This window comes from Anarhichas minor, unplaced genomic scaffold, assembly GCF_050575085.1.
Source record: "Anarhichas minor isolate MPS153535 unplaced genomic scaffold, ASM5057508v1 ptg000021l, whole genome shotgun sequence".
Classification (NCBI taxonomy): domain Eukaryota; kingdom Metazoa; phylum Chordata; class Actinopteri; order Perciformes; family Anarhichadidae; genus Anarhichas; species Anarhichas minor.
In genome coordinates, this window is record NW_027466467.1 from 9,281,273 (window position 1) to 9,308,604 (window position 27,332).

At 41.4% G+C, this 27,332-nt stretch overlaps 2 protein-coding genes across 2 annotated transcripts; one reads left to right on the forward strand and one right to left on the reverse strand.

Moving 5' to 3' along the window:
• Nucleotides 1-97: 97 nt before the first annotated feature.
• Nucleotides 98-5,809, forward strand: r3hcc1 (R3H domain and coiled-coil containing 1). Its single transcript, XM_076096368.1, has 9 exons — nt 98-252; nt 554-685; nt 871-1,008; nt 1,180-1,714; nt 1,904-2,079; nt 2,260-2,330; nt 2,409-2,504; nt 2,644-2,787; nt 4,510-5,809. The coding sequence occupies exons 2-8, from the start codon at nt 621-623 to the stop codon at nt 2,754-2,756; spliced, it is 1,194 nt and encodes a 397-aa protein (XP_075952483.1). The 5' UTR covers nt 98-252; nt 554-620; the 3' UTR covers nt 2,757-2,787; nt 4,510-5,809.
• On the reverse strand, nt 4,120-27,283 carry loxl2a (lysyl oxidase-like 2a). The gene is made up of 13 exons (XM_076096366.1): nt 27,001-27,283; nt 24,808-24,983; nt 17,511-17,719; nt 15,069-15,285; nt 13,439-13,622; nt 11,240-11,391; nt 10,983-11,150; nt 8,126-8,291; nt 7,411-7,651; nt 6,903-7,018; nt 6,581-6,717; nt 6,049-6,160; nt 4,120-4,313 (listed from the first exon to the last, which is right to left on the reverse strand). Exons 1-13 carry the CDS (start codon nt 27,281-27,283, stop codon nt 4,243-4,245), a joined length of 2,232 nt encoding a protein of 743 aa, XP_075952481.1. The 3' UTR covers nt 4,120-4,242.
• Nucleotides 27,284-27,332: the final 49 nt, after the last annotated feature.

Consider the following 27,332-nt stretch of genomic DNA (forward strand, 5'->3'; position numbering starts at 1 on the left):
TACCACATAAATATTAGATGCAATTTTTTAGTATATTTTAAAAAAGATTTGTAGGAACGTCGCTTTTATTGTGAAGGAGTCAGACCGGATATTCTGCTGCTTCTGAAGGAACACCAAAAAACATCTGCTTCCGGTAGAGAAATAGTAAAGGCAACTGTGATCTACTGCTGCTACCTGTGACTTCTTTAACGCTACGTGAACAGCATCTCACTGAAACAAGTCACAATAATAAATCACACTTTAACCACGACGGTAAGCACACTCTAATTACTAAAAGCTTAAGCTAACGTAAACAAAACTTACCTCGTGCGTTAACCAGAGTCTGCTAGCTTTGTTTTGACTTGTTTATTTGTGCTTTAGGTAAATAAAAACGCACCATAACCAGCTAGTTTTCTGCTCCAGTTAGCTTAAACTAACATAGCTATTAATACATTGACCTTTCCAACTACGGTTGCTAGCTCGCCACGGTGAATTTGCATGTTTTTTTTTGTTACCATTGCGGCTAACGTGAGGTTAGATCAGTAATACATGAACTTATCCACGCTGTCCACAGGACCCGTCCCTCTCTGGCCACCCTGGCGTTTGCTTGTATCGATGGCATCTACCTCCCAAAGCAGGAGATGGTGTTCCTGCATCACGTCAACGATGAGCTGGAAACATACCAACAGAAGAGCAACCACAAGAGGTATAAATGTGTTTTATACTTGTCCTGGTTTCATTGTTTATAACTTTTTAATCAGGTGGTCTCATTGAAAGTAAATCCTCAAAACCCAGTCTATCTTGAAAATATGTAACAATGAAGTTGCTTTTAAACTGTCAAAAGAAAAACTGACCTTATTGTCTTTCTGTGTTGACATGTGTCCCTGTCAGTGTGCTCCTGTTCCCCCCTCTACCGAGCAGACTGCGATACCTGATCCACAGGACCATAGAGGACCTGCCAGAGCTCACCACCTTCTCAGTAGGGGACAGCTGGTGCCGTCGGGTGGTGGTCTGCCATTCTGAGCTAAGGTCCGGACTATAGACAAGATCTCTGTTATTTGATGTGTAATTAACTTGGCTGTATTGCTTAGTATGCGCAGGTTGCCAGTTTGTTTTTGTTACACATTGCTGTTTTTTGTTTTTGTCTTTTTTTATAGTTTAAATTACTTGTTAAGATAAAACATTTGTGTTTTCCTGTAGGGGTGTGGAAGAGGAAGTCAGTGACGGGGAGAGCAACAACAGCTTTTGTGAACAGCCCCTAAGAAACAGGAAGGAGAAAGGTGGCAACGCCAAGCGTAAATCTTCTATCCCATCGCGAGGCCGCGGACCCAAGAGGCCGGACAAACCTCTTTACATGCCACGAGCTGCTCGGGAGAGACTCTCCTTACAAAATGAAGCGTCAGGAGACCCAGGGTTGCCCAGTCCAGCCTCTAGTAGCTGTAGCTGCATTGGCAGCTCATGCGACTCTTGTTTCTCTCCCGAAACAACAGAAAAAACAAAGTCCCCGACCACATCCAGCGAGGAGTGTGTCCTCAGTGCAGCGGAGTGTATCCCTAACCATGTTGCCGACAGTTCAGCAGTTTGTGAAGAGAAACCAAAGTTGTTGCTGACGCCGAATGAAGCTGAGCCCCTAGTCTGGCAACAGACGGTGTCCTGCTTCAACGACATGACTCTGGAGGACGATGAGAAGGGCGAGGGAGACGTATGCGCAGACACAGACGATGTAACTGAAGAGGTAAGCCTGCTTTTGCTGTTTTTCTTACTTACTTTATCCATTTTACTGACATGCATATATATTAATATTAGCATCATGTCATTGCTCTGTACTTTTTGTTCTTTGGTTTAACGTTTACATTAAACTCTTTAAAGTTGAGGCCACATTAGCATCATAAATTGTCATATTTGTTTGTGTTTGTCTTATCAGATCAAGACACGTCTGAAAGAGCCGGAGACCATTTCCATTGAGCACGTTCACAATGACTACTCCTTTTATGAGAATGTGGGTTACAGCCTGGAAAGGTTTTGCCACGTCATCGAGATCTATGACTTCCCAGTTTGTTTCAAAACAGATGACCTCCTGGATGCTTTTACAGACTACAGGTACGAGCAGAGAGTTTAGATCCTAAATCTGTCTCCGTCAGCTTTTCTACTCAAGTTCATGAGGCTGGGGTTTAAGTTTATTCAACTGTGGCTTTAGATATATTCCTGTACGTCCAATGTAAGCTACTTTAACATCTCAGACAATTGTTCTACAAACCTCTGCTTTCCTGTCTGTCACAGTGATGGTGGAATGAAGATCGAGTGGGTTGACGACACACATGCCCTGGGGGTTTTCTCCAACGAGACGGCAGGTATAGAGTCCTCGCTGCACAATGAATGTCGTGCTGAGGTTAAAAAATTGTACTAACATATAGCAATGCCATGTGCAGCAATCCAGGCACTCTCCATTTGCCATCCACTGCTGAAGGCAAGAGCGTTGAATGAAGCGAGTAAAAAAGCCAAAGGAAAGGCCAGCAGACGAGCAGGTAGGCGATTCCTCGAACATGTATAAGCCCCAGAGCTACTTGGAATAAATAACACAGCCCTTCTGTGGTATCTAGTATCATCTTTTGTTTCAACACTGGACGATGTGGATCAGATGGTTGTTTCTATGCCATCTTCCAGAGTCTATCCAGCCGGTAAAGGAGCGTCCTCGGACAGACTGTGCTGTTGCCAGGCGGATGGTGACCAGAGCCCTGGGGATGCAGGGACGAGGCACAAGAGGGCAGCGATATTGAAGGGAATCGCAAACACTGTCGGCTTAAACAGGTGAACGGACGAACACAAGTGACAAAGGAAGTTCTAAGCATTTTTAAGAGTACGCAGGCAGAATTGTGGAGTTTGCTACGGAGTTAACTTAATGTTTGTCCAACTATAGCTGCCACAGTGATCTGATTGCTAGTGAGCAGAACACTAAACTTGGGATAGCTGTTAACTGTTAAATATACAAGACTTGAATGTCACATTCTGCAACGCGTCTCTTAATTTGCATACGAGGTTCTATTTCTATACACTAAGAATTTATAAAAAAAGTTTCATCATTTAGATTTGGATCTGCATTCACCAATATTTATTTTAAAAATGTAAAATTCTTTTCCACATTCACCCTTTCATATAAAATATAACCAGTCAGGCAGCAAGCAACAAGTACTCTTTTAAAATAAAAAAACCTTAATTCACAAAACAATGAGGCATTTTCACATACATTTGTAGCTTTTTCAGTATGGTCGTCCACAATGTTATCACGGTCCCTGACGAGAATAATGTAACAAAACTCAGACATTGAGAAATAAGCTATGGGGATGCAAAGATCATGAAGATGAAAATGTGTCGACTGAAACAACCAAGACAAAAAAACTCAATAAATAAAACATTTTCAAAAGCGAGCTCAAGTATGTGGAACACAAAATCCTGATAGAAAAAAAAAGCCTATTTATGCTTAATTCTTACGATTTATGAGTGAAAATGTTTACAAGTTGACAGAAACACTGCAGGAAACAAATCCAATACAATTTACCGTGTTCAGAACTAAAGGAGCCATGACAGAAAATGTGAAAATAAATCAAAATTTAGGCCTAAATTACAGTTTGGGTTACAAGTTGTCATCAATTATTTGTCCGTTTCATTGTTTGCCATGTTGCTCTACAGTAATTATAATCATGTACTGTATTTGTTCTCAGTTTCGAGTTAAAGCCTTTAACCATCCAATACTGTGGATTCATCTGTTTTGGGTGGGAAACATACAGTGCAAGATTGCAGTTGTAGCACCAGGTTCCAGTACACTCTTTTCATCCATCCTAATCCTAAGCAAACACAACATAGGGGTGAAAGGTGTCATCTAATGGATGTTGGTTTCAGGCTTTTCCCAAACTTTGGCTTCGAAAAACAACTGTTGGCACAGTTAATTTAATAAATTATGTGGCTGCATCCTTCCCTGACATCTCTCCCAGTAAGCACCAGGTTGAAACCTACATTTCACTGATGGCAAAGGCACTACAACATTAAAAGATAAGGACATTTTTTGTACAGCTGAATGTGGTTATTAATAGATAAGCAAAGCAGTTCATTTTCTCATTGAATCGTTGTCCGTTGTACCGGTTGAGCCCTGAGACCAAAAACAAACCAGCACGGCTCCAAGGAAGCAAAACAGCACAGCTCCCTCTAGTGGTTGTCGAATATCAATATATGATTCCCTAATGTCCGTCTGCTTGGTCTACCTTGGGTCTACCGTTGGGAGACCTGGTTGGTCAGCATTCCAGGGAATGTCTCCTCTGTTTCTGAACTCATTGAGCCACCTGTGAAGAAGGAAAAGATGATGGAGACAAGAGCTAACCAATACATAACACAACACAAATGCTGAAAAAAAAAAAGAAGTCTTAACGTAAGAGTGTACCACTCTTTTTGGATTCCATCATGCAAACGAACCATTCTGTTTTGAAGCATGTTGTAATATACCTTCTACTGTCAAACACTGTGTTCTATTTCCTACAGAAAGGTCCAGCGGAGGTGTCTGCCTCCATTCATCGGGCCTCTAGAGGCTCCACAGTGGCCACAAACAGCCAGCTGATGAAGAAGAGTATGACTACCGTCCGAGCACCGTTTTCCTGCTTCCCTGGTTGGTACAGCAGGTTTGCATGGTAACGAATGGGACGGGCAAGAGTTGACTGCCTCACATCAGCAACATCCACACTGCTGACGTGTTCCTTGAGTGAATCACAACCAGCCTCACAGTCTCAAAGTTGCTGCTCTAAAGCTGAACCTGAAGCTGAACCTGACCCCCTTTTGGACATTATTGATGTGGTTCCAGTTGTTCACTGTTAAGATCAATAAAGAAAGTAGAGTCCAATGCAAACAGTGGTGTCACATGGAAAGCTGGAGAAGCTCTTTGTTTTGATTTGAATGCATGACGTCTTCAAAGTAAAGTGTGTTTCAAGTGTCTTTCATTTCCAGACAGTTTTACTTCCTCCTTGCCCAAGTGATGCAGGGTTTGGTTGCATAATTCTACATAAGTAATTCTTTCAAAACTAAATGTTGAAATCCTCCACACATTAATTCTCAGGATTTGGTTGAAGCTGTCGTTACAGCCAGGTTTTTATATAGAGTGCACAGCTCCAACTGACAAATGTAGATGCATTAACATGAATCAGATCTTTAAGATCTTGAAGAAGTATTGTTTTTTAAAAGCCAGCACGGACACGGTCGTAAAGAAAGAAACATGTACCAGCAATGTTAATGCTGGACTCGATGCTGAATCAATGTTTTCTAATGTTTTAGTTCATTTTCAAACTGTTTAAATTGTTGTGAACAAGTTACAAGATGTTCAGTTGTTTTTCATATTTTTCATTTTCCTCTGAAGAATACAAAACTAGGATTGTTGCCTCAGAGGCAAAGTGTTAAAGTTTCTCTCTCCACATTACAGAACGAAAGCTTGAGTTTGGAAACTTGGAATGTTGAGCCCTTTGTTCCCGTTGCTGTATTTAGTAAATGAAAGATGTTGAGCGTTTTATGTTTTGTCGTACTGAAATGAGAGGTTTCCCTGAAATTATCTTTTGTGCCTGAAGCGGGAGTGACGGGACTTGTTCTGTGGTATGTCTCTATGCATTACCCATGTCGACTAATTGTAGAATTTAACTGCATCCCTTGAGTCATTTCAGGGAAAAGAAGACTTAATTATGTCGTTTAATGCTCCGCAATCCCATGAAAAGATGAAAACCACACATGGTTTAAACTTGATTCGTTGTATAAAAGTTTCAGTGATGTAAAAGTTGTAATAAACAAAAGGGACAGTTAATGTGTGTGTCAGTGGCTCTACTTTGATACGTTTGAAATGAAATGTGTTAAATGTTGATTATCTTAACAAGGATGTTTATACCTACATCAGGTTATAGTATAAAAACTGTAAACTCATCTTATTTAATATATTTCATATTTTGCTTCAAACCCCACAACTGAACTCTTGCCATCTTAGTTAATACCATTTTAACCCAAGTGCAGAAGGGATGGTGGGTGTTTATAAGGTAAGGGTCTCACCTATATGACAGTTGTATGTCCACATGCGTTGTCCGTCGTACCGGGAGCGGCACCTCATAATGTTGTTGGTGTAATCTGATTCTGCAACCTCATAGTTAGGGTTTATCACAACCTGGGAGAACAAAAACAAACAAACAATCTTTGTTAAAAGTCTGAAAGAAACATTCTCTTTCCTTGATACATAAGGGCCGAATAATACAGATTTAGTGAGTTTTATTGCTGCAACTGATTTAGAAAGACAATCGTTTAGTGGCGGATGTCAGAGTTTGTCTCTCAAATCTAGTTATTAGAAATTTAGTTTCAGCAGCAGCCAAAGTGTCTGTGTCCTTCAACAACCTCTGCTAAGTCTGAGTATACTCAGGCTGAGTGCCAAACACAAGCAGATGAGGAGACGTGGAAAGTCTTGGCATGTGTTTGGTCTATAAGACTACGCTGGCTGGAGATGAGACAATCATTCCCGATGCAGCTGTGCCGCTATCTGCTATTTATCTACCGCTATCGACTATCTAGACCGGCAGACCAAATGTTTCACCTGGAAGATGTAGTCGCCGGGCTTCACGTCTGTGATGTCAATCCACTGACAGTCGATGTCGTGCCTGTAGGTATCCCAGCAGCCCAATGTGATGCCTTGTGCCCCGAAGTTTGCACACGCATACTTCTTCTCGATACCTGTCAGCATCCACAACAGTTTCAGTTTTAGTATTAAGCCTTTCAGAACTTTCAACAGCATACATTGTTTTTACAATATTCTCTTCGTATGAAAGCAAAATCCTGTTAAACCACAATTCAGTAGCACAATTCTACACAAAGCCACAGTATGCGATAGAAATATAAAGGGAAGGAAGACTATTTACCCTCGTCACAGTGAGTGTCCTCCAGACAGAAGCTGGCTTTGTGTCCCTCTGCAACTTTAGTGCCATTTAGACTCAGCAGGTCATAGTGGGTGAAAACCTCCATACTGTGGTAATGTCTGGAATAGATGAGACAAAACTTAATGTTGAAACGTCCTATATATGTCATTATGTAGCAACTCCTCAATAACACACATGCTCTGATCCAGGACTAGGCCTTATGGGGGGGGGAAAGCCAAATCGCCAGTGGAATATAGGGATTTCCAGGGCAGTTAACGTCGGTAATTAATTACAAAAGATTCATTCCATATGATTTCATTCAGTTTCACATAATGCAGTATTCATATGTGAAACTGAATGATCCCCTCGAAGGATTCATGACATTTTGACATCCAGCATTAACATGAACAACAGTAACCCCCGTGTCATCATTTGAGAGTAACAGATCAGGTTTCATACAGCCAATATAATAAAAGCAAACTACAAACTGTAGCTCTCGTTGAGGTCTCACCTGTGACACTCATGCCAAACCCAGGAGTGGTGTGCCGCCCGCGGCCTGAAGTCTGACTGGCCGTTGTTGTGGATCTGGGAGGAGAAGCGGAGAAGGCGGCGGTGGGAGTTGGGGTCAGCTGTGTTAGCACTTTCGGACAGACAGTGCTCCTCGTGGGCACACTGCAACGCGTACATGGGTCTGTCCTCCAGGTAGGTGGTCTGCTCCACAGCCTGGGTGCTGAGGACCAGGTCTGGGGCCACTGGGAGGGTGAGAGCAACAAGGTACGAAGTGGTTAAGACCAGCATGAAACTAAAAGTTCCCCAATTAGCTGTAGATCATCAAGTTAGTCTTTAATAATATTCCTTACTATCAGAGTTTTATAAACTTCATATCCAACAGCACAATACAGTATTTACCACATATTTCATTTCATTCCAAAGCATGTTGTTGTCCAGTTCACAGCCTTCTTCACAGCAGACATTTCAACTTGCCATTAGCTAATACTAATAACATCAATGGCTCAGTAAAGTGTCCCAGTAAGTCATGACAGAGTGACAGTGAGCCAACATGCACAACACCAGGACCCTGAAACTGAAGCAGCCAAACTGAAGCAGCTTACGCATTCATTTCTTTCATTTACACATGGGCTTTTCCTGCTGTGACATATCGTCATGTCTTCCATATAAAAAAAAGATTGTGAACGTAAACGTGATTGTATTCTACAGTTTCTTACTCTGAGTACAGGAGACCCCCGCAGCGAAGCGTCCACCTCCTTTGGGACAGTGAACGTGTTTCCCGTGATGTAGACACTGATCCAGAGTAAGCTCAGTTCCTGAACACCGCACTCCACTCATCAAGACTACGTCAGCTGAGGAATCTCCTTCCCAGTACCATGTTTCCTGATTAAAGAAAGAGAATGAGCCCATCAAGCTTAGTTTGTTTGGACAGACCTGTAATGTGATGTTATATGATCTGGGCTTGTCCCAGGTCATATACGACTTTAAAGTTTTTGCTTTCAGGTCTGAGGACTAGTCAAGCCTTTAGGCAGTCAAGTCTTGACTAGCCTGGTTCTGTCCCAAGGTAAAACAATCTACCTATCAACACTTAAAAAGTTTGTTAATTAAAATATCAAATTTCTCTAATGCGTACAAAAACTGAAGTGTAACCTAGTCGTAGTTTGTGCCTCTCATCTAATACCATAATACATGACAGAGATTTTGTTATCTTCTGGACAGAGCGAGGTTTCCCGGGTCTCTGCCTTTGTGCTAAGCTAGGCTAACTGGCTGCTGGTAGCTTCACAATTATCGTATAGACACAAGAGTGGTAGCGATCTTCTCATCTGACTCTCCGTTAGAAAGTGAATACGTGTATTTTCCAAAATGTCAAACTATTCATTTAAATCTGACATAATTCCAAGTCTCAAGTCTACATATTTGCTCCATAGGTTCATCTATTTATGCTCGAGTCAGCTGGACTCAAACAGAAGATCATGTTGCTCAAGCTGCACACGACTGTTTTAAGCAGAAACATTATCTTAATTTTCCTCCTGTATTTAATTTGCAGACATTATCCCAGTTGCCCCACACGGCATATCTAATCAAAGGGTCCACCACACATCACACACACACAGCAAGGGGCGCTCTGCTGTCCTCACAGTCCTGACTCAGCCTCATTACAACATTTTGCAGACCACGAGGAAACCACCTGTGAAAGAAACGACTCATACTTTCCGTCATCTTTCAAGAAAGTGGAGGATTCATGAGAAAGATATTGAGCTGAGGGATATGGATGTGGGAGTAGATGCTGGTGGGCTGAGGAGAGGGGTAGACAGCAGTTTGAGGGTGGTGTCATTTGTTCCGTCTGGTGGTGGGGTTTGCGTGCAGAAGTATTTAATTCAGACAGGAAAGCGTCTCTCTAGAGAAGCTGAGTCTTTGCTCTGCTACGATAACAAAGAGCAGACATTTATTAATTCTAAACCTACAATATGAGAAGTCTTATGTAATGGCAACTTACTGTATTTGATAAAGAGACTTGTTATTATTAAACTTGACCTGCTTATTTGACTTGGCATTGTATTATTTTTTTTATAAAGCGAAATAGCTACTTGTAATCCAAGTAGACCCTTTATTTCACCCTGGAAAAGCCCAATGTTGAACTGTACTTGACTAAAGGACGAGTACTCAATCAGTGCTGCAAACAGATGATGACTTGTTCATGTGTTGTCTCATTAGAAGTGCATTGTACTTAATTGTCCAAAACACACTTTAGTGAGATAATCAGCCAGCAACATATCCAGTCCATGTTCCACTCCACACGTACACACATGAGTCACACATACTTTCCAGACCTATATCATCTGAAACCACACATACACCCCTGGTTTCAAAATACAAATATATAAAGAGCACAAGGGGGGTTTAACTTAACCAGCTTCTCACCTTATGACATAAAGAAAGCGCTGGGGGTGTCCTTTAAAAATAAAGACATAAACGTAAGCAGGACAGCACTGTGACGCTGCCAAGTCATGCCGCGGGCTTTAGCAGTGGAAAGCTCAACTAAACAAAGGTTTCGCCATCACTCCTGCTGAAGAGTTTAAAGCTCATCTGTGTTTTAGGTTTATCACTCCAGGCCAGCTTTCTGCTCTGACGTTGGGGTTTTTGAAGTTTCTAGGACAGTTACAACCTTATTTTGCCTTCTGGGATCAATAAAGTTCAAGTTAATGACACACACACACACACACACACACACACACACACACACACACACACACACACACACACACACACACACACACACACACACACACACACACACACACACACACACACACACACACACACACACACACACACACACACACACACACACACACACACACACACACACACACACACACACACACACACACACACACACACACACACACACACACACACTGCTGCAAGAGTGGTTTTATCTCATGCATATTATACATGATTGTAATTTTCATAGCATGTCCAATCTATTAATCAAATCTGATCTAATAACATGTATATTATCTAAGATATTAAATACCATAAATCGTAAACAATGGTACTATAATGTGAGGAAAGGGACAGCTGAAAAAGTAGAGGCCTGGCCTGAGGTGCAGACAAACCTCACTCTTTAGTTTGGAAACTGTCCACTAAATGTGTGTATATTTATTTTCTTTTTACTAATTTAACCTGGTGGTTACGGTAAATCTATATTCTGATGATCCATTTTCTAAGTCTGATCTAAAGTGTTTATGACTTAAGAACAGGTGAAAAAATCAGTTTTTACGGGGTTAATCTTCCTAAATTCCGTAATTTGTTTTTTATCTGTGAAAACAGGTGAAAAAAAATTTGTTTTTTCGTTGAAATACCCATTTCGGCCACAAGAGGCTGAAGTGCAACACTACCCAGTGTTCTAAATAGTACAAACAGCATTAATGTTTTCCTCCAGGAGAGTTTAATTTCTCCATGCATTCCAAACACAGGGTACATACATTGTGTGTTAGCAAGTTATGCAATGAATTAATCTTAAAACTATTTTTTTGGAAGTAGATGTGGAGACCATCATTTACACCTTACCTGGAAAGCATGACTGGCAAAGCCCAAGCCGAGCTGTCTGCACACGACCATGGCCTCCATAGTCCCCCAGCTGTCACTGCACACTGAGCCCCACACCATAGAGCCGTTCCTCTCTGCCAGAACCTCCACACGGCCCTCAAAGGCATTGCGGCCGCCATTTAACCGGAGCTAAGGACAAAGATAGACAGATGTGTCCTCCAGTTCTATACAAATCCTTATTTTTTTTATAGTATATAGACGTACAGAGAGGTCCTCACTTTTTTGTGGAAGCCCATGGCGGGAACATTACACCTGAGTGCTGCGTCTTCCTCATGGCTGCAGCCCAACGCCTCACGGTTGAAGTAGCACTCAGTCAGTGACTTCTCAAAGCCAGAGCACTCCACCTCGTTCATGTGGACCATCCCGATTCCTACGGAGAAACAAACACATAAATCCTGTTTAACTGTCATTCTGTTGAACTTGTGATTAAACTCAGGATCACAAAAAATTGGAAAAACAGCTGGAGCATTAGCATCATGCACATTAGGGAAAAGTATTTTAGAAGAACTGATCTTTGGGTTACACAATTATTTTTGGAAACACAAGCCTGTGTTGCCCACTATTCCTGAATAAAACAGCATTCGCCTCGCTGCTTGTGGGTTTTCATAGAACAACAAGTCCATCTAAAGACAGATGCTAAGATTTCCTGTTCCCTTGAAATTAAATGCGACAGGAAACAGTCAGCTATGGCTAATGAAAATGAGACACTTGAGGCATTTGAAAAAGAAAGATTCTCTCTCTGCTTCTTTAAAAAGATAAGTCATCTTAGTTTCCATAATAACATGTGTGAGTCCTCCCTCCATGCTGGCTTTCTTCCCATGTGACTGAGCAGGAATGTCTCTAGTGATGCGAGCTACAGCCAGAGACTGCGATGGACGAGCAGCCAGTGAACAGGAAGAACACAGTGCTGCTGTAATCAGTCAGTCAGTTCTCAGGTCTGACTGATGATTAAAATAGATTGGATGTTTATAACTTCACAAATGCAACACACAAAAAAAAAAAATGCAAATGAGTTTATACCCTTTATCAGCTGAAAATGAGTGCAAAGTATAAAAAAGGATTTTCATAGAAATACATAGATTGTAGAAGAACTAAGCCTAAAAACTAATCTCCCATACGAATCTGGGAATCACTTACAAGTACAACTTCAGTTTTATTGACATTCTTCTTCAGTTCACCTCAGTGACTTCTGAAAACAAACACAATAAGCTATTTCAAATGTATGGTCTGTATGTGGCACCCTTTTTGGATCCAGTGGTCAGCTCATGAAGAAAATCCATCCCTCAAATAACCTTGTGCACTCTCCAACAAAGAATTCCTCCTCTGAAAGCCATAAAGGCTGTTTTTCTTGCTGGAACATTTTGTACACTCTTGTGTTTTGGTGTGAGAATAAGGCAGAGGAGAGGACAGCTAATCCATTGCACATGTGATTCTTATAAGGCTGTGGTATATTGCATTTCGCAGATTCAGGTTATGAGCATTAACGTGCTACTACATACATTCCCAAATGTAGTCATATGCTGACTGAAGGTCTGGGCTGATTGAAGTGAGACGAAAACAGGTGGTGGTACAGAGGCCAAAGATAAGGTGCCGATGGGAGTCTCTGGTTTCAGCCCACACCTTTCATTTTCACATCTGGGAATGAGTTGCTTAAAGTTCTGCCGGGACTTTGAAATGTCATCAAAGCTAAAAGCCTGCAAGAAGTTGAGTTCAACTGTTGCAGTCTACCTGTATGAGTGAGAGTTGTGACTGCGGCCTATATGTATCAGTGTCTATCTATCTAGTGTATGGAGTCGCCACCAGAATAATTACATGATTTATTCTAAACCCCTTACATAACTGGATATTTGAGGCCATATTTCAAAAAACTGCGAACAATATACCAGCTGATTCATTTAAATTAAGATTTTCTTTTTATAGGATCCTTTCAATTTGGATATTTAAGAATTAAGACCAATGTATGCTCTGAACTATGAAATGGAAAAACACTTTCTGAATCACCCCAATTGTGGGCCAGACAATTGATCATTCTAGCATGATTTTTCTGCTAAATCTACCATTTTTTATGAAAAACAAAAAAGAAAGAAAGAAAAACAATTCAATATTTATTTTAATTAATGAAGGGGGTGTTCAGGCTGAAACAGGTGTTAAGTTGGTCTCTAATTATAATCAAAATATAAGTTGATACATAAAAGAAAATTATAAATTCATTAATTACATTTGGATTTAAAAGATGATTTGATCCTAAAAATCTATTCTTTTAATAATTTTACTTTTTTTTACTCTTTTTTGGGGTGTTTTTTTCCTTCTATTTCATTCTGGCACACACCTTTTATACAAACATACCACCATTTACAATTGTACTATATGTTATAGTACAATAATAATAATATTAGTGACTAATCTGTAGATCATACCTTGTCCAAGTCGGGCGCCAGTCAAGGCCTCTTTGGCACTACCGAAGCCCAGCTCTCGACACACCACGGAGGCAGCTCGAATGTTCCAGTTGTCGTCACACACTGTACCCCACTCCCCATTCTTCAACACCTCCACTCGCCCCTCGCCAATCATAGCTCCGCCTCTTAGACGCACCAAGGGTTGCTGCGGAAACAGTTCACCAAAAACTAAAATTAATGAAAATGCCGACAATGAGAACAGTCTTGTACATTGTTATTACCAAAAACCACACAACTTGATGAAATCTGAATTAACTGCATAGTAAGTCAACTCTTTAAATTTGGACATAATTGCAACGTGCAGCAACAAGTGACTAGCTAGACGGCTGTCTTTAACAATTACCATTAAAAATGTAAAAAATCCTTAATCAGTCATATCCTGAAATATGATTTTCTCAATATCAAAACACAAGCAGAAAGCAGGCTCACTATGCTGCACACGTTGCATATACCTGCATGTTGAAACGATAAAATGAATACTCTTGGTTTCATTTGGTCGATGTAGGATTACCATAGTCCCTTGTTTTGCAGGGTAGATAGAAAATAGGTGTTTCCTTGGTAATAATGTATAAACTATAAACACCACACGGGAACACTGATTATCTAATTGTACAAACAACAGATGTTTAGCGTTCGTCCTCTCAAATGTTTCCAGCTGCTTGACTACAGGGCCACTTGATTAATAAGTAGAAAATGTTGAAATCCAGTGCAGGACTCAGATAAAGAATTGATTATTGGATAGTATAACATGTGCTCACCCAACTCTGTACTCATACAAAAAACGTTTGTGGTTCTTATAATGTAATGTAATGCAGCAACATATCTGGAGAGCATACATTTTGAATCAGACATTCAAATTAGCACTACAACACCACATGCATGTTTTTCTTTTGAGTTAATTGAAGAATCTAATTCAGACGAAATCAGATTATTAAAGATATGTCACAAACATCTGTAGAGACTAGTTTCACATCTGCAGAATGTGAAACCAATCTCAGCCATATGATACCATAAACGGACTTACTGAAGTGACAGGGAGTCTGATATCTTTCCGTTTATAGTTCTTCTCCCACAAGGGAAGACTCCGGGGATTACTCTCAACAGAATACATACTGTTCTGATTTAAAACCCTTTTTTTCCCACACATCTAATTGTGATCAGTTGCAAAATCACCAAAATCCAATACAATTGTTGACCTTAACTGCCCTCCTTTGCATGACATGCTGCCTGCATTGACAGTAATGTATCTATAAATAATTTATTATAAACACACTCAATGACATGTATTCTAGTTCCTTTCTGTCTCATAATGGCAGTATACATTGTTGTAATAAGTAAGGAAGTTATCTGTCCTTTCTCAAATGCCACAGAGACCGATTATCACACGTTTACTGTACCTATTTAAAACGACCAATAACTCTAATAAAGCTTGCACATGGCCACGGAAACAAGATCCCTGTTTGTCAACTTTAACAGTGAAATCACACGCAAACACCACTCAGAAAGGACGAAAGCTGAGTTTCAAACCCAGAACGTTCTTCCAATGAAGCGACAGAGCTAACCTTCTGAAGCGTGGCACAATCTGACCTACCTCAACGCGGTAGGCCTTCCTGTAGCCGGCACTGACGCTGGGAGCAAAGGCACGTCCAGGCACACAGCTGACCACTACAGGCATGCCCTCCTCACAGGTGCTGTTTCCCTTCAACTGTATCTCTCTGCCCATCTTACAATCTGTCAGGTCGGCCTCGTTGCCTGTGCAGTTTACAGAGAAACCCCAGTAGTTCTTCTTACGACGCTTGGCCAGCAATCTGAGAAGGAATGACACAGTTACAAAATATACTGTATGCTTTTTCCTGTTGATTTGTATATGTCTACATTACTGCAAACATATTAGAAAGCGTGTCATCATTTCCAACCTTTCGGGTACCCATGGCTATCAGTTCATGCCAAAAGCAGACTTGAAACCTGATTCAGACGTTAATCCCTCACAGCGAACACATCGCCAGTCTTTTTTGCTATTTTACGTTATGTCATCGCAGCATCGTAATGCTGTTACACGGATTGTTTTGAAAAGTTGGTCGCTTGGTTTGATCAAGTGCTGGTGAGAGGTTCTGACATCAAACACTTAATAATAATAAGGTGCTGAGCCACATTCCAGTCTCAAGATTCAGATGTCAAGAGATTTTCCACGAGTAAATCACAGCAAAGAAGAGCTTTCAAATTTGTTATAAATAATAAAATTGCAGCCAGGTTTTTTTGAAGCATCATCTGCAGCACATGAAATATTTTACTATTCTTTCTCACATTTCACAAAAATATTAAGGAGCTGTTTTATGGGAAGTGGAAATTTTAGTTATTTATTGTGAGGAGCTGAACAACAACCATACAACGCTGTGTAGCTCAATGGGGGGTATTGTTGTGAGAGTACCTTAACACTCTCATGACCTCCATACTTCAACTATGGGTCACTGAGGAGCCCAACAACAGTGGACCTTGAAGCAGGTTCGGGTCGTGGAAGAAGCAGACCATTTAATCAAAGCAGCATGAGCTTCATTCACAGCCTTTTGGTTCTTACAGCTTGTCCAGATGCTTTAAACAGAATGTAGCTCTACCTCGGTTTGAACAATTTGTGGTCTGTGGAATTTGAAGAGATGCTATATTTGATTGAGAGTTTCTAATTTTGTTGGGCTGTTATTTGCATGTTTGGTGAACAGAGCTGTCCTTTGTTGTTCCAGATAAAAGACAGAGTGAATGTGATCTTTCACCTCTGTAAAACAGTGAACCATGTGAGACAACACACTCTAAAAGCCACACAGGCTTTGTGATCTTAAGAGATAAAGAAAAAACAAAGAGCTCCTTGCTGGTTTAGTGCGCTTTATATGGTGCTTCCTTCAGTTAAAAGGCATCCATATTTAAGATTAGCGTCAAATCAGATAAGATCGTGTCTACCAACACCATAAAAATAGAAATAGTTTTAATAAAAGTCATCTGCTTAGCCTTCATCTTAGTTTATTATAACCAGAAGCATCAATTTGAACATCAAGGTGAAAACTTGACCACATTACATGGGATCATTCCGATGACTCTCCACATTTGTAAATAAATGCATGTCTGATGTCTCTCTGGTCTTAATTTGACTCTGGTGGGACAGTGGAGCCTTTCAGATGATTGTGGAGACCAACGCTGACTGTATGTCCATAATGAATAGATTTGACTTACAGATGAAAACATAAACCCATGCACACATAAAGTTCACTCAAGACCAAACAAATCAGGATATGTTCTTATTAGAAGGCAGGTAGCCAGAAACGTTTGAATATTAGATTTATACCTCAGGCGGAGCTGTGAAAGAGACAAACACGGTGTTCTCATTCATGCAGTTACAAGAGCAGAAGAGTTGCTCGTGGTTATTATGCCGTCAACATCTGTTTTGTTTTGAGCTTCAGTTGCCATGTTAGCAGATACAATATATTATAAGACACAATGTGTTCTAGGAATAGCTGGTTTTGTGTAGGGCTACATATTGACGTTTTGCTCAGAGGGAAACAATTAAATGCAGCTAAAAGAGCCACTGTTTCACAGCGTATCGCACTGAAAGGTTTCCCAGCAAGGCTCATCCTTCATCCTCTAAAACTTCCTCCGGCAGTGTTTGGCTTCTTGTCAAGAATCTCCAGACTGAAGTCTGTTTAATCTCAGTGTGCGGATGAAGGGTTGAGTGATGACCAGTTTAAACAAGCGTGGTTATGTAGCATTTCTTAACATCAGTTTGCTATGATAAAACATTCCTAAATAGACTAACAATATATATCAACAGCACCAGGAAATGCAATATTCTTAACATTACAAACAGGAATTTGTCTTTGTCGCAGGTGTAGATTATATATGTAGCACTACTATATTCCCATAACCAAAACCATAATTAACTCAACTAAAAGCTAAATGTTCGTGTTAGACTTCAACTCCTGTAAAGACTTTCATCATATTAATCGGCCCTATTTAAACCCTGCTGCTGGCCTCAGGCACCATTACTTACTTATAAGGTCGGGTATTGACGCGTTTCTCCCCGGGGAAGCCGTACATGCCACAGATGACTCTGTTGTTCTTCTCAGTCCACTCCTCGTTACAGATCTGTCTCCACTTGCCTCCGTCTTTCACCTCCAAAAAGCCCTCCGTGATGGGAATCCTTTTCCTCTGAGAGTAAGTGGCCCTGAGCCTCACATCCTCCACCTGCACCGACAAACCCTGAGAAACAGCCGAGGTAATGGGTCATCACTGCATGCCATATTACTGGTAATGTACAACTAGTTTGACCTCTTTAAGGAGACAACTGTGCTGAACATAGAATAATACGATTTGCCCATCAAATTGAGCATTTAATAACATAGCAAATTTCTCTGCAGCAGGATTATCTTCTCTTAACATGTTTCAAATTGAAATGTGTTTCTGTTATCACTATGAAACAGGTGTGAAGCATTAAGGTTGACAATATTAGGATAGAAATAGTTCTAATGGCATCTAAGAGAACAAATGGTTGTAAGCACACTGCTTAGTTGTTGTTACGATTAAGAGGGGGTCCTTGGAAAATGTTCTCCCCTGTAAAAACCCCTGATTCAGAGGACAGACAGTTTTATCTGTCCTCTGGACTATGCATGTACTGTTCCACTTGATATTTTGTGAATACAATATGGGCTATGAGTCATACAGGAAGAACGCATTGTGAGGGAATGCAAACGTGGTTCAGAGAAAAAGAAAAAAATCCCACTGTGGCTTTTTAAGGACTGCCCGGTTTGCACATATGCTTGTCAAGTTGAAAAATCTAAAGATGAAGTCTTTGTTTAAACCTGTTAAGTGTTGCCGAGAGGCCTAAGCAGATTGGATGAATGTATGGAATTTTTGTACTGTCTTTGTACTGTAAGGGCCCAAAGGGAGTTGGAGGGCAACATACATCAAATATGACAGCACAGATCTGACAAAAACAGTTAACAGTGTTTTTCTTTCCTCAGAAAAACAACAACCGTAAAGCCGTAAATTACATATATATGCTGAAAACTCACTGGATATTGTATATCCTTGTGAGTGAGCCAAGAACCTGAAAAACACTGCTCTTTTTCCTGCGGGGAAATGTGGAAGAAATCTAGCCAGATTTCTTTCTCTTTTTTCTTTTTTTTTTTCTCTTCATAGACTTCTCACAGAACATTTTGGATTTCCTGGGCGATCAGGAAACAGAGAGCAATGATAGGAGAAGTTAAAACAGAAAAACTTATTTCATGAAATTCTTATCAGGATTTTAAAGAGAGGCTAAAGACAGAAGCTATACTGACAGAGTTCAGGTTGGGCCACAGTCAAAAGGACTGTAAAGCCTGTTGGTCAGACAGGAGTCACCCAACTCAGTTAGTATCATGTATCCTAAAGACCCCTTAATCAGGAAGGAATGGTAACCTTTGACCTCCAGGGCTTCATGAGAAAACAGCTACCCTAAAACTCTGCCATTGTTCATTTCCCTCCTTCTGCCAAGTCCTGCAGTTGGTTCCTGGCTGGGTGTGAGGTTGCACTGTGCATGTGAAAAAGAGCCAAAACTCTGAGCTGCTCAGTGGTATGCAAATGATGATCTCAGTCATTTCGTAATGTCCCGCTTATTTAACTCTACAAAAAATACCTAACATCCAGGCATGTCTCCCAGAAATATTAAACGTTTGCCCGCAGGGTGGTTTCCTGAGATGGCGTCAGCCTGGGGGAATGTTCAAGGCTTCAGGGAATCTAGACGCTGAAGACTGGAAATGCAGGAGGAGCCACGGCTCAGTCAGACTGCTTCTACAGTGACCCCAGTCCTCCCACTGACCGCAGTCGCTAGAGCGGGTAAAAACCACTCTTTCATGAAGAGATTCCTGGTGGCCATAGCATGACACAGTGTTTTCCGTCGGTGCCTGGCAGTATGGGAGGGTGAGGAGACGTGATCATAATCAGGGATCCGGTGTTCTCAATTTAAAACATTAAACAAGCAGGACGAGGCCATTCCTTATGGTATAAAAACAACAACAACCATGAAGCTAAATTAAAACATGCAGCAAAATAAAAGACAAAGAAAAAAAACCGAAACCATACTCATGAATGGCTAACTGAAGTACACCCGATACAGAACATGGAATGAAACGCAAAATGTGAGTAATCAAAGTGTCGCCAGGTGTGAAGACAAAAATACCAGACAGGACAGGGGGTACGAGGTGAGTATGAAATGGGGCACTGAGATGGCCAGTGTTGCATTTGGCACAGAGAGAGGAAACCGGCCGTCTGAACGTGTGAGACTAAAGAGAAGAGGACGGATATCCACAGCTGGGATCAGTCCAGGCATTTATCCCCCAAAACCAGACCACCAGACATAAACTCAGCATAATCCTGTTTGGCTGGGGCCCATATCTACACACTGTTTTTTTGTGGAAAAACTCAGCGAAATAACTATACATCACAAAGAACATGTCATAATATCAATGTGGAAATCTGGACTTGTCTGAAATACATGAAAAGATCTTCAGATTTTAGACAAAATCTGCCGAACTAGCACCTCTAAAGTTCACAAGTTTACTAATTGACACATAATATGTTTGGTCAATTTGCAGGTCATACTGAGGTTAATTGTCAACTGGACATTTCTATGAGGTTGTTTAATCTTACAGTCACTCCCTGGCTGTGTGTACTGTAGTGTGTGGGCCGTTTGCAAAAGTACTCATTTCCTGTTCTAAGCAAACATTCATAAATCGCCAATATTTCGTAAGTGAAATCTGTAGACCTGGTTAGCTGGACTTGACTATAGCATGTCTGTCTGTGTCGGAAATATTGAATTAAAAATAATTCTTGGCCTTGTTTGTAGGTGGTGAGTTACCAAAAAAAAGGATTTAAAAAAAAAGTTATTTTCATTACTAGTCGGTGAGGTAAGCTTTGACCATTACTGAACTCTTTCCAAATGGAGAGTAGACTTGTTTTTCTGACTGGGTCTCCCTCAGTATGTAGATGTGTGAACATGAGACTGTGGTCTAGCCAGTGTCTGACTAATTCTTCCACTACTGTGCATTTCTTCCACTTTATTCAGTCCTCCAGCCCCGCTGCACGTTTATCTACACGTGCCTCCAGACACCAGCACACCCACCCAACCCCCTCCCCACCTTACGAAACAAGTATGCATGATAATCACTCCACAGTTTAGATGAGAAGCAGGAGAACAGCAAGGCTCTTTCAAATTACTTTCACATCTGCCCCACCCCACTCTCTGCCTCACTGGCCCTAAGAGTGCCTGACTGACTTGAATAAGGAAGTGTGTGTGTATGTGTGTGTGTGTGTGTGTGTGTGTGTGTGTGTAACTGTGTGCTTTGCATCTGGAATATCTATCAGTGAGCGTATTTCATAACTGAAATCTTAAGACCTGGATTAGCTGGACAACAGCATCTCCGGCTGTGATGGAAATGTTCTAGTTTTTATGGTAAGCTAAACGTCTCCTGGGTGTAGCTTGGCTTAAATGGTAGCAATCCATTAAACTTCCAAAAAATCTAACTTTGTATCGAAATGCTGAAACATCACTGTACACGTATGCTGGGGCTTTAATTTATGCTACTTCAATAAAAAGAAAAAGTTTGAAGTCTGAATGGTATATGGTAAATCATTAAGTGCAGGTTTGAATAATAAAGGTCTCTCTGGGCACTCTGCAGCCCAAAGGAGATCTACTATAAAGCCACAGGGGGATCCAGCTGTTGAACATGTGGTCTATTTGTCTGCTACTCGATCCACAAGAGAGGAGCTGGCTTCAGCACACACATCAACCTTTTCTCCCCTTGATCACTCTCCTCCTCACAAGCCTCTCGCTCATGTTGGAGGCAAATCCAGCTTTGGCTCGGGTTTCCTTTTGTTGTATAACAGCGAATGTGAGGAACTGGAATTCCTTTGAGTGGATATCGTCACGCCTGATGAAGAAGAGCAACCTTTGCCCTGTTCGGATGTGCAACCAATCAAAAGGCTTTTAACCGCCGCATTCTGTTATTACAACTGGCCTCTGACGTCTTTGTGTTGATTCTGGATCCAAGTGTTTGGTTGTAGTGAAAACACTAAGTGGTGTGGTGGGCAACTGCAGCTGCATGCGGTGCTGATTCTTTTCTCATCCCTTCAGGAAGAAGATTAACTAACCTAGACTTGTAATCTGTTTATAATGATGTGCAAGGTTCTGCAAGCAGAAGTGTGAAGATTCATCTGAAGATTGCTTATTTTCTCTACCATTGGATTGTGAAAAATCTCGAAGTCACGAATAAGAGTGTTTCAAGCTTACCGAAGCGACAGTGGAAATTTCTCTTCTGCAGGGGACAATGTGATGTAAACTTTTTGGAAAGCACACACAGAGAAAAAAACATCCTGGAATAACTCCTATCAAATTCAACCATGAACTTATAATTATGCTTAATTGACACATCATCCTCTCTCACAAACATCGAACATATACAGACGGAAATTTCAGGCATCTTGTAATGAAGGAGACGTATTCAGCAAGGATCCTGTAGACACTGATGACACGTGCAGCGCACCGTTCACACGTGAACAACAACCGGAGCTGGCAGAGTTGGTTAAAAATTCCCCACTAACAGATGATAAACAAAGTCTCCTGCCATCTACATGTTTGGTTTTGATGACAAATGTATTCAACCTGCTGCTGACTGAAAGACCAAAGCAACACAGGCTGATAAATAAAGCAACTGTGCCTGGTTAGACAGTCAAAGTAAAAAAGGGATGGTTGCAATGGTCATCGGCATTCGATGCTACATGTTAAAATACTTAAAATAAATCAATGATTCAGTCAGCAAGGAATGTATGGCCTGTTGTGTTATGAGTGTTGCATAACTAGCTGACAAAGGCTGCAATGGTAAGAGACTTGTCTTTTGTCTTCACATATTCCCATAAAGTGTAAAGTAGCCTCATTATGTATCTCTCATAACAACAAAATCATTTCAGTTTGAAGCACCTTTGTGTAGCTTTATTCTGACTTCTCAAGAACAAATTGCTGGTAAACTCAAATTCCAAATCTTTACTGAAATCATGTCAACATGAACAGACACTAAAAGTTAAGAGAGTGCAGACAATGCCTTGATAAACTACACTGTCTCACATATACACATATCTCAGACATATAAAGATGTGTCATCTTGAAAGTTGGAAAGCATTCACATTGAAGCAAAACTACCAAATTTCTCCATCCTTTTAGCGATGACCTCTACATGGACTGCAGCGCACGCTTGGTCAGGGTGTTAACTTTCCAGATTGAGCACAGAATGTCAATTCATGCTGTGAATAAACAGATTGAGGGAACAGTTCTGCCCATTGCTGACGTCAGCTCAAGAATGGTTAAAGAGGTGAAGCTACACCTTTTCCCATTCCTCTCCCCGCGACTTGAAAGGCTACTGCCAGACCGAGGAAATATTTGCAGGGTGGGGGGACTGAAATACACCCCGAGACCCAAAATACACAAGACAAACAGGGAACAAGAGGGTGCCGCTTACATACACTACCTGTAAAAATAAGAAAATTGTGAATAGGGTTCAGTAGTCTGTCTTCTATTCCTCCATTCCCATGACTCAACTAGGCATGAGAAAGATACACAAGCATTTCAGATGATCTCCTCAGGCGTGTTGCCTTTACTGAACCCAGTAAAAATCACAGTCACTGTTCTGGCTGCTGGAGAGAGTCTGGTAACGCAGCCAAATCTCCCACCCAACTTCTAGTATGAACACACAATACACTCTGGTATTAATGCAGTTACTATAGTGTTAACGCATCAACTTCTAAGCTGCCAAAAAAAAAACCTTGCTTCATCTCTATCAGTCTGGTTTTAACAGGGAAACCGTTTGTGGCAATGTCTTTTTAATAACTTGTTCTCAGACAAGCTGAAGTAATACCTCCATCCTCTTCTCTCCCTCCCTTTCTCCAGTCACGTCCACAAACCCACACTGACTTTCCATCTGGTACAAAGGCGTTCTATGCAGCCAGACAGGATGGTCTTCCCCCTCTATGAGTCATCTCCAAAATCTCCCAGGCTGCCGAGTGGGGGTCTGGCGTGGGCAGGGACAGACTAATAGGAGCCTGGCAAAGTCATCAGTTCAAATGGCGGAGTGGACAGCTCGACATGACATACTGACTCGTGGATTACTTCACTGACTTCATGTCATGGCAGATATAACAACGCCCACGGAATAACTGCCGTCTCATTTTGTCCGGACATACAGATGTAGTAATCATTTGGCTATTATTTTGATTATTGGTTGTATCCATTTAATCATACAGAGTGCAAAAATACTGGAGCCGGTTGAAACAGCAGTTTGTAAGTTTTTTTTTAGCTCAGCCTCGTTATAATGTTTTAGGAAGTGGAGATTTATGCATCACTCAATTACCACGAGCTGCACACATACCACAGGGAGAGGAATTGTTACAGTATTTTTACGCCTACAAACTTGCAGCTGTAACTGCTGTATAGCTAGCTAGCTTAACTGACAGAAGCAACATGACAGAGCTAATATATTTACCAAGAGTAAAAAGTAAAGGAGATAATGGTATACGGTCGATACATCTGACCTGACACTTAATAAAACGCTGTTATATAATAAAGAGACATTCTTAAATTACATCTTGAAAAAACAAGACAATATACCTCCAATAAGGAACTATTTGGTCGGTACCATTAGACTAAATGAACAAACACCATTGGGTAGGCTGGTTAGTGTATCTCCACAGTCTGACACTGCAAACTCTGACACACATATCTCTTCATGTATGCATATGCATACATATTGCATAAACATTGGGATTGATTGTTACGTTTATTAATCATTTGGCCTCCTGAAACTGTACGTTTTGGCAGTTACAGTGTTAGAGTCACAAATAGCTGCTGCGACCGACACAACAGGTTTTGTGTATTTTGTTTAGGACACGCATCATCATTTTTATCGTGGTAACCCACATCAATCTGAAGACTGTGTTTTAATGTAGGACTATTATTGCTCCTCCTAACGTCTACAGACAGACATCACATTCAATCCAATGATCTGTCTGGCTCAGTCTGGAAAGTTGTAAAGATTTGAAGAAAATACTTTGACCTGCTTGGAGCGATGCACTATGATAAGGGTTTTCTTTCATCATAAGCCACGATCTGTTCTCTTTTCTTATTGTGCTGAACAAGCTACGTGTGTGTACTTACACCACGAGTGGATGCTACTTGAGTATTATTAACTATGTTATCAAGCGACCCCGCCCCAGTGTTTACATTTGTGTGAGTTCCTATGGACGTATCTATTTACTGTAAGTACCTCATCGCTGCTGGCCTGGTTCAGGATGAACTTGAAGCCTGCAATGCGCTTCTGGGTGCAGACCACTCCGACATCTTCTGAATGTTTGCAGTCCGACACTCCAAAGCCATTGGAGTGACACTGAGCCAGGCTCTTCTCACCACCAGAGCAGTGCACATTGTCTAACCAGATACGACCTGGAACAGAGGCAGAGGCAAAGATTAAAGCAAAGTTTGTTGGTTTGGTTTACCCCTGCTCTCACAAATCAAACCTGGTGCCACGCTCTTCTCACTAAGCTACATGTGGCCACAAGCTTCAATCCTCAGTAACCTTCCCTAATAAGGAATTAATTCATGAGAAAGAATAAATGGGTGGTTGTAGCATTGTACCTTGGTAGCTTAGGCCATGTATCACACCCTTTTGACATACATTTCAGCATTTCCTCTGAAGTCCAGTCACACAGACATTGAACCTACTGACGTGGAGATGTGTTTGGTCTTTAAAAATAACCTGACGCATTCTTTTAGTAAAAACCTGCTAAATAAATGTTGTCACTGCAGCAGATCATCTGCTGTCCAGCTGGCTGTTCTGAATCAGCCGTGAGGGAAACCACACAACCGTGGCCATGGAAACCGTCAGTCGGACAGTCTCAACACGTTGCTGAGGAACATCGCGGTCATACCAAGAAAGTGACTGCATGTTGTACGGTCACGTAGCCGTCCTCCTGGCAGAGAGTTGATTACCTCTGGAACATTTTCATAATACCAGCCAAAATCTTCTTGGAGTCTCCAAGTGAGAACCAGCTTGGTCTCAGTACACCAAACAAATCGTCCGCATTACCAGTAGTGGTAAATCTGGATTGCTGTGTTAAAACAATTGTTTGCAGGCCTTATGGGGATGTAATTATACATGCCAATGAAAAGAACAGCGAGCACAGTGCACAGGGGATTGGCTTTGATTGGCCCTTACAGCCAGCAACTTACCTCCAGCCACCCTAGACTCAAAATATTAACAAACTGGCAGAGCAGTGTTCCTCTAAATAAAACATCTAAATAAAACACATTTTGGGCATTTGTATTTGATCCTGTTTTGAATTGTAACCTGAAACTGAGTAGCTTTCGCCATTTTCTCATATTTCTTTTTGACACAAATTATAGCCGTGTAGCTGTGGCAGCTGAGGATCTGATCAACATCCCAAACAAACGTTCTCATCCAAAAGGGATGTCGTTGTACTTGTTATGTAGTTGTGTCTTCAATTAAAAACACTTTGCGGTTTCTCTCCCTGGTGTCATCATGATGGGAAATGGAAAATGCTCTTGATCACTTTTATAGCCATGTGTCTCCACCAACAACAACAGAAAAAGCACGAATAAAAGCAGTTTACATTCACACACTAGCACACAGCTAGTCTGGGCCTCAAATACTCTCCTTTCAAAATGATTCTATTACAGAGAAAACATCTGCCTGGAAAAGACGAACCCGGCCTGCACAGCCAGTGCAGGCATATACATCAAACTGCTTCTTGATTGCTTCTTGTAAAATAGTATATGCGTGCAACATTATATTCATGGGGTGTATCATTTCATATATGTTATTATTATAATTGCTTTAATGGTTGTGTTGCTTTTGGAAAGCAAGAAAAAAAAAAAGTGAATTACTTTGCGTTTGAAGTGGCTGGCTGGATGTGGCCCAACCCAGTGGGACAACATGTGCCTTTAACAAGGGACACTGAGTTAATTAACAGCTACCAACTGACATTTACCACCAGCAGCCAGCACACACTCACAGCGTTGGGAACCTCATCACCGTCTTTACAGGGATGGAGGAATTCATACACGTCAAAGTGAGAGAAGATGAGATTACGTCTTCGCGTCTGGTTTACACACCCGGTGTTTCCAGCCCCCCCCCCCCCCCCTGCCATGCTCAGAGGTGATTGCCATGTCTCAGTTCTTCTCTAATGGGGAAACCAGTGCCTGAGGATATGAGCAGTCAGACAGGAGGAAACGTGTACCTCATTCAAGGATTTCCATGGAACATATGAAACAGTTTGAAGCGATACACTGCCTTTGAATGTGGTTGACCTTCACCTCAGTTCTTAGACAGCTGGATAACATGATTCTGAGATGCTTTTAGGAGGGTTTTGATTATGTAAGACAATGTTAAGATCAATCCCCGGAAACCAAAAGATGCTTCAAACAAACTCCAGTTTCTTACCTTCTCCTTTTCCGTACTTGGCCGAGGGCAGCCAGGACTCGGCATTCATGAAGCCGAGCTCTCTGCACACCACTTGGGCAGCGGATATGGAGAAGTCGTCATCGCACACTGTCCCCCACTCTCCATTGTAGAAAACTTCCACCCGGCCCTCGTAGTGTTTCCGCTTCTCCCCGGCTAGTCGTAGCTGGATCGCAGGGGGGCTGGAGTCTGACTGGGCGTTGCACAGCGTCCACATACACAGCAAGGTGGAAAACAGACAGTGGATGGGAACCGGGCGCAGCATGATGCAGGACGAGGGAGGAAAGAACAGTGATCTAGGGGAGATAATAAGA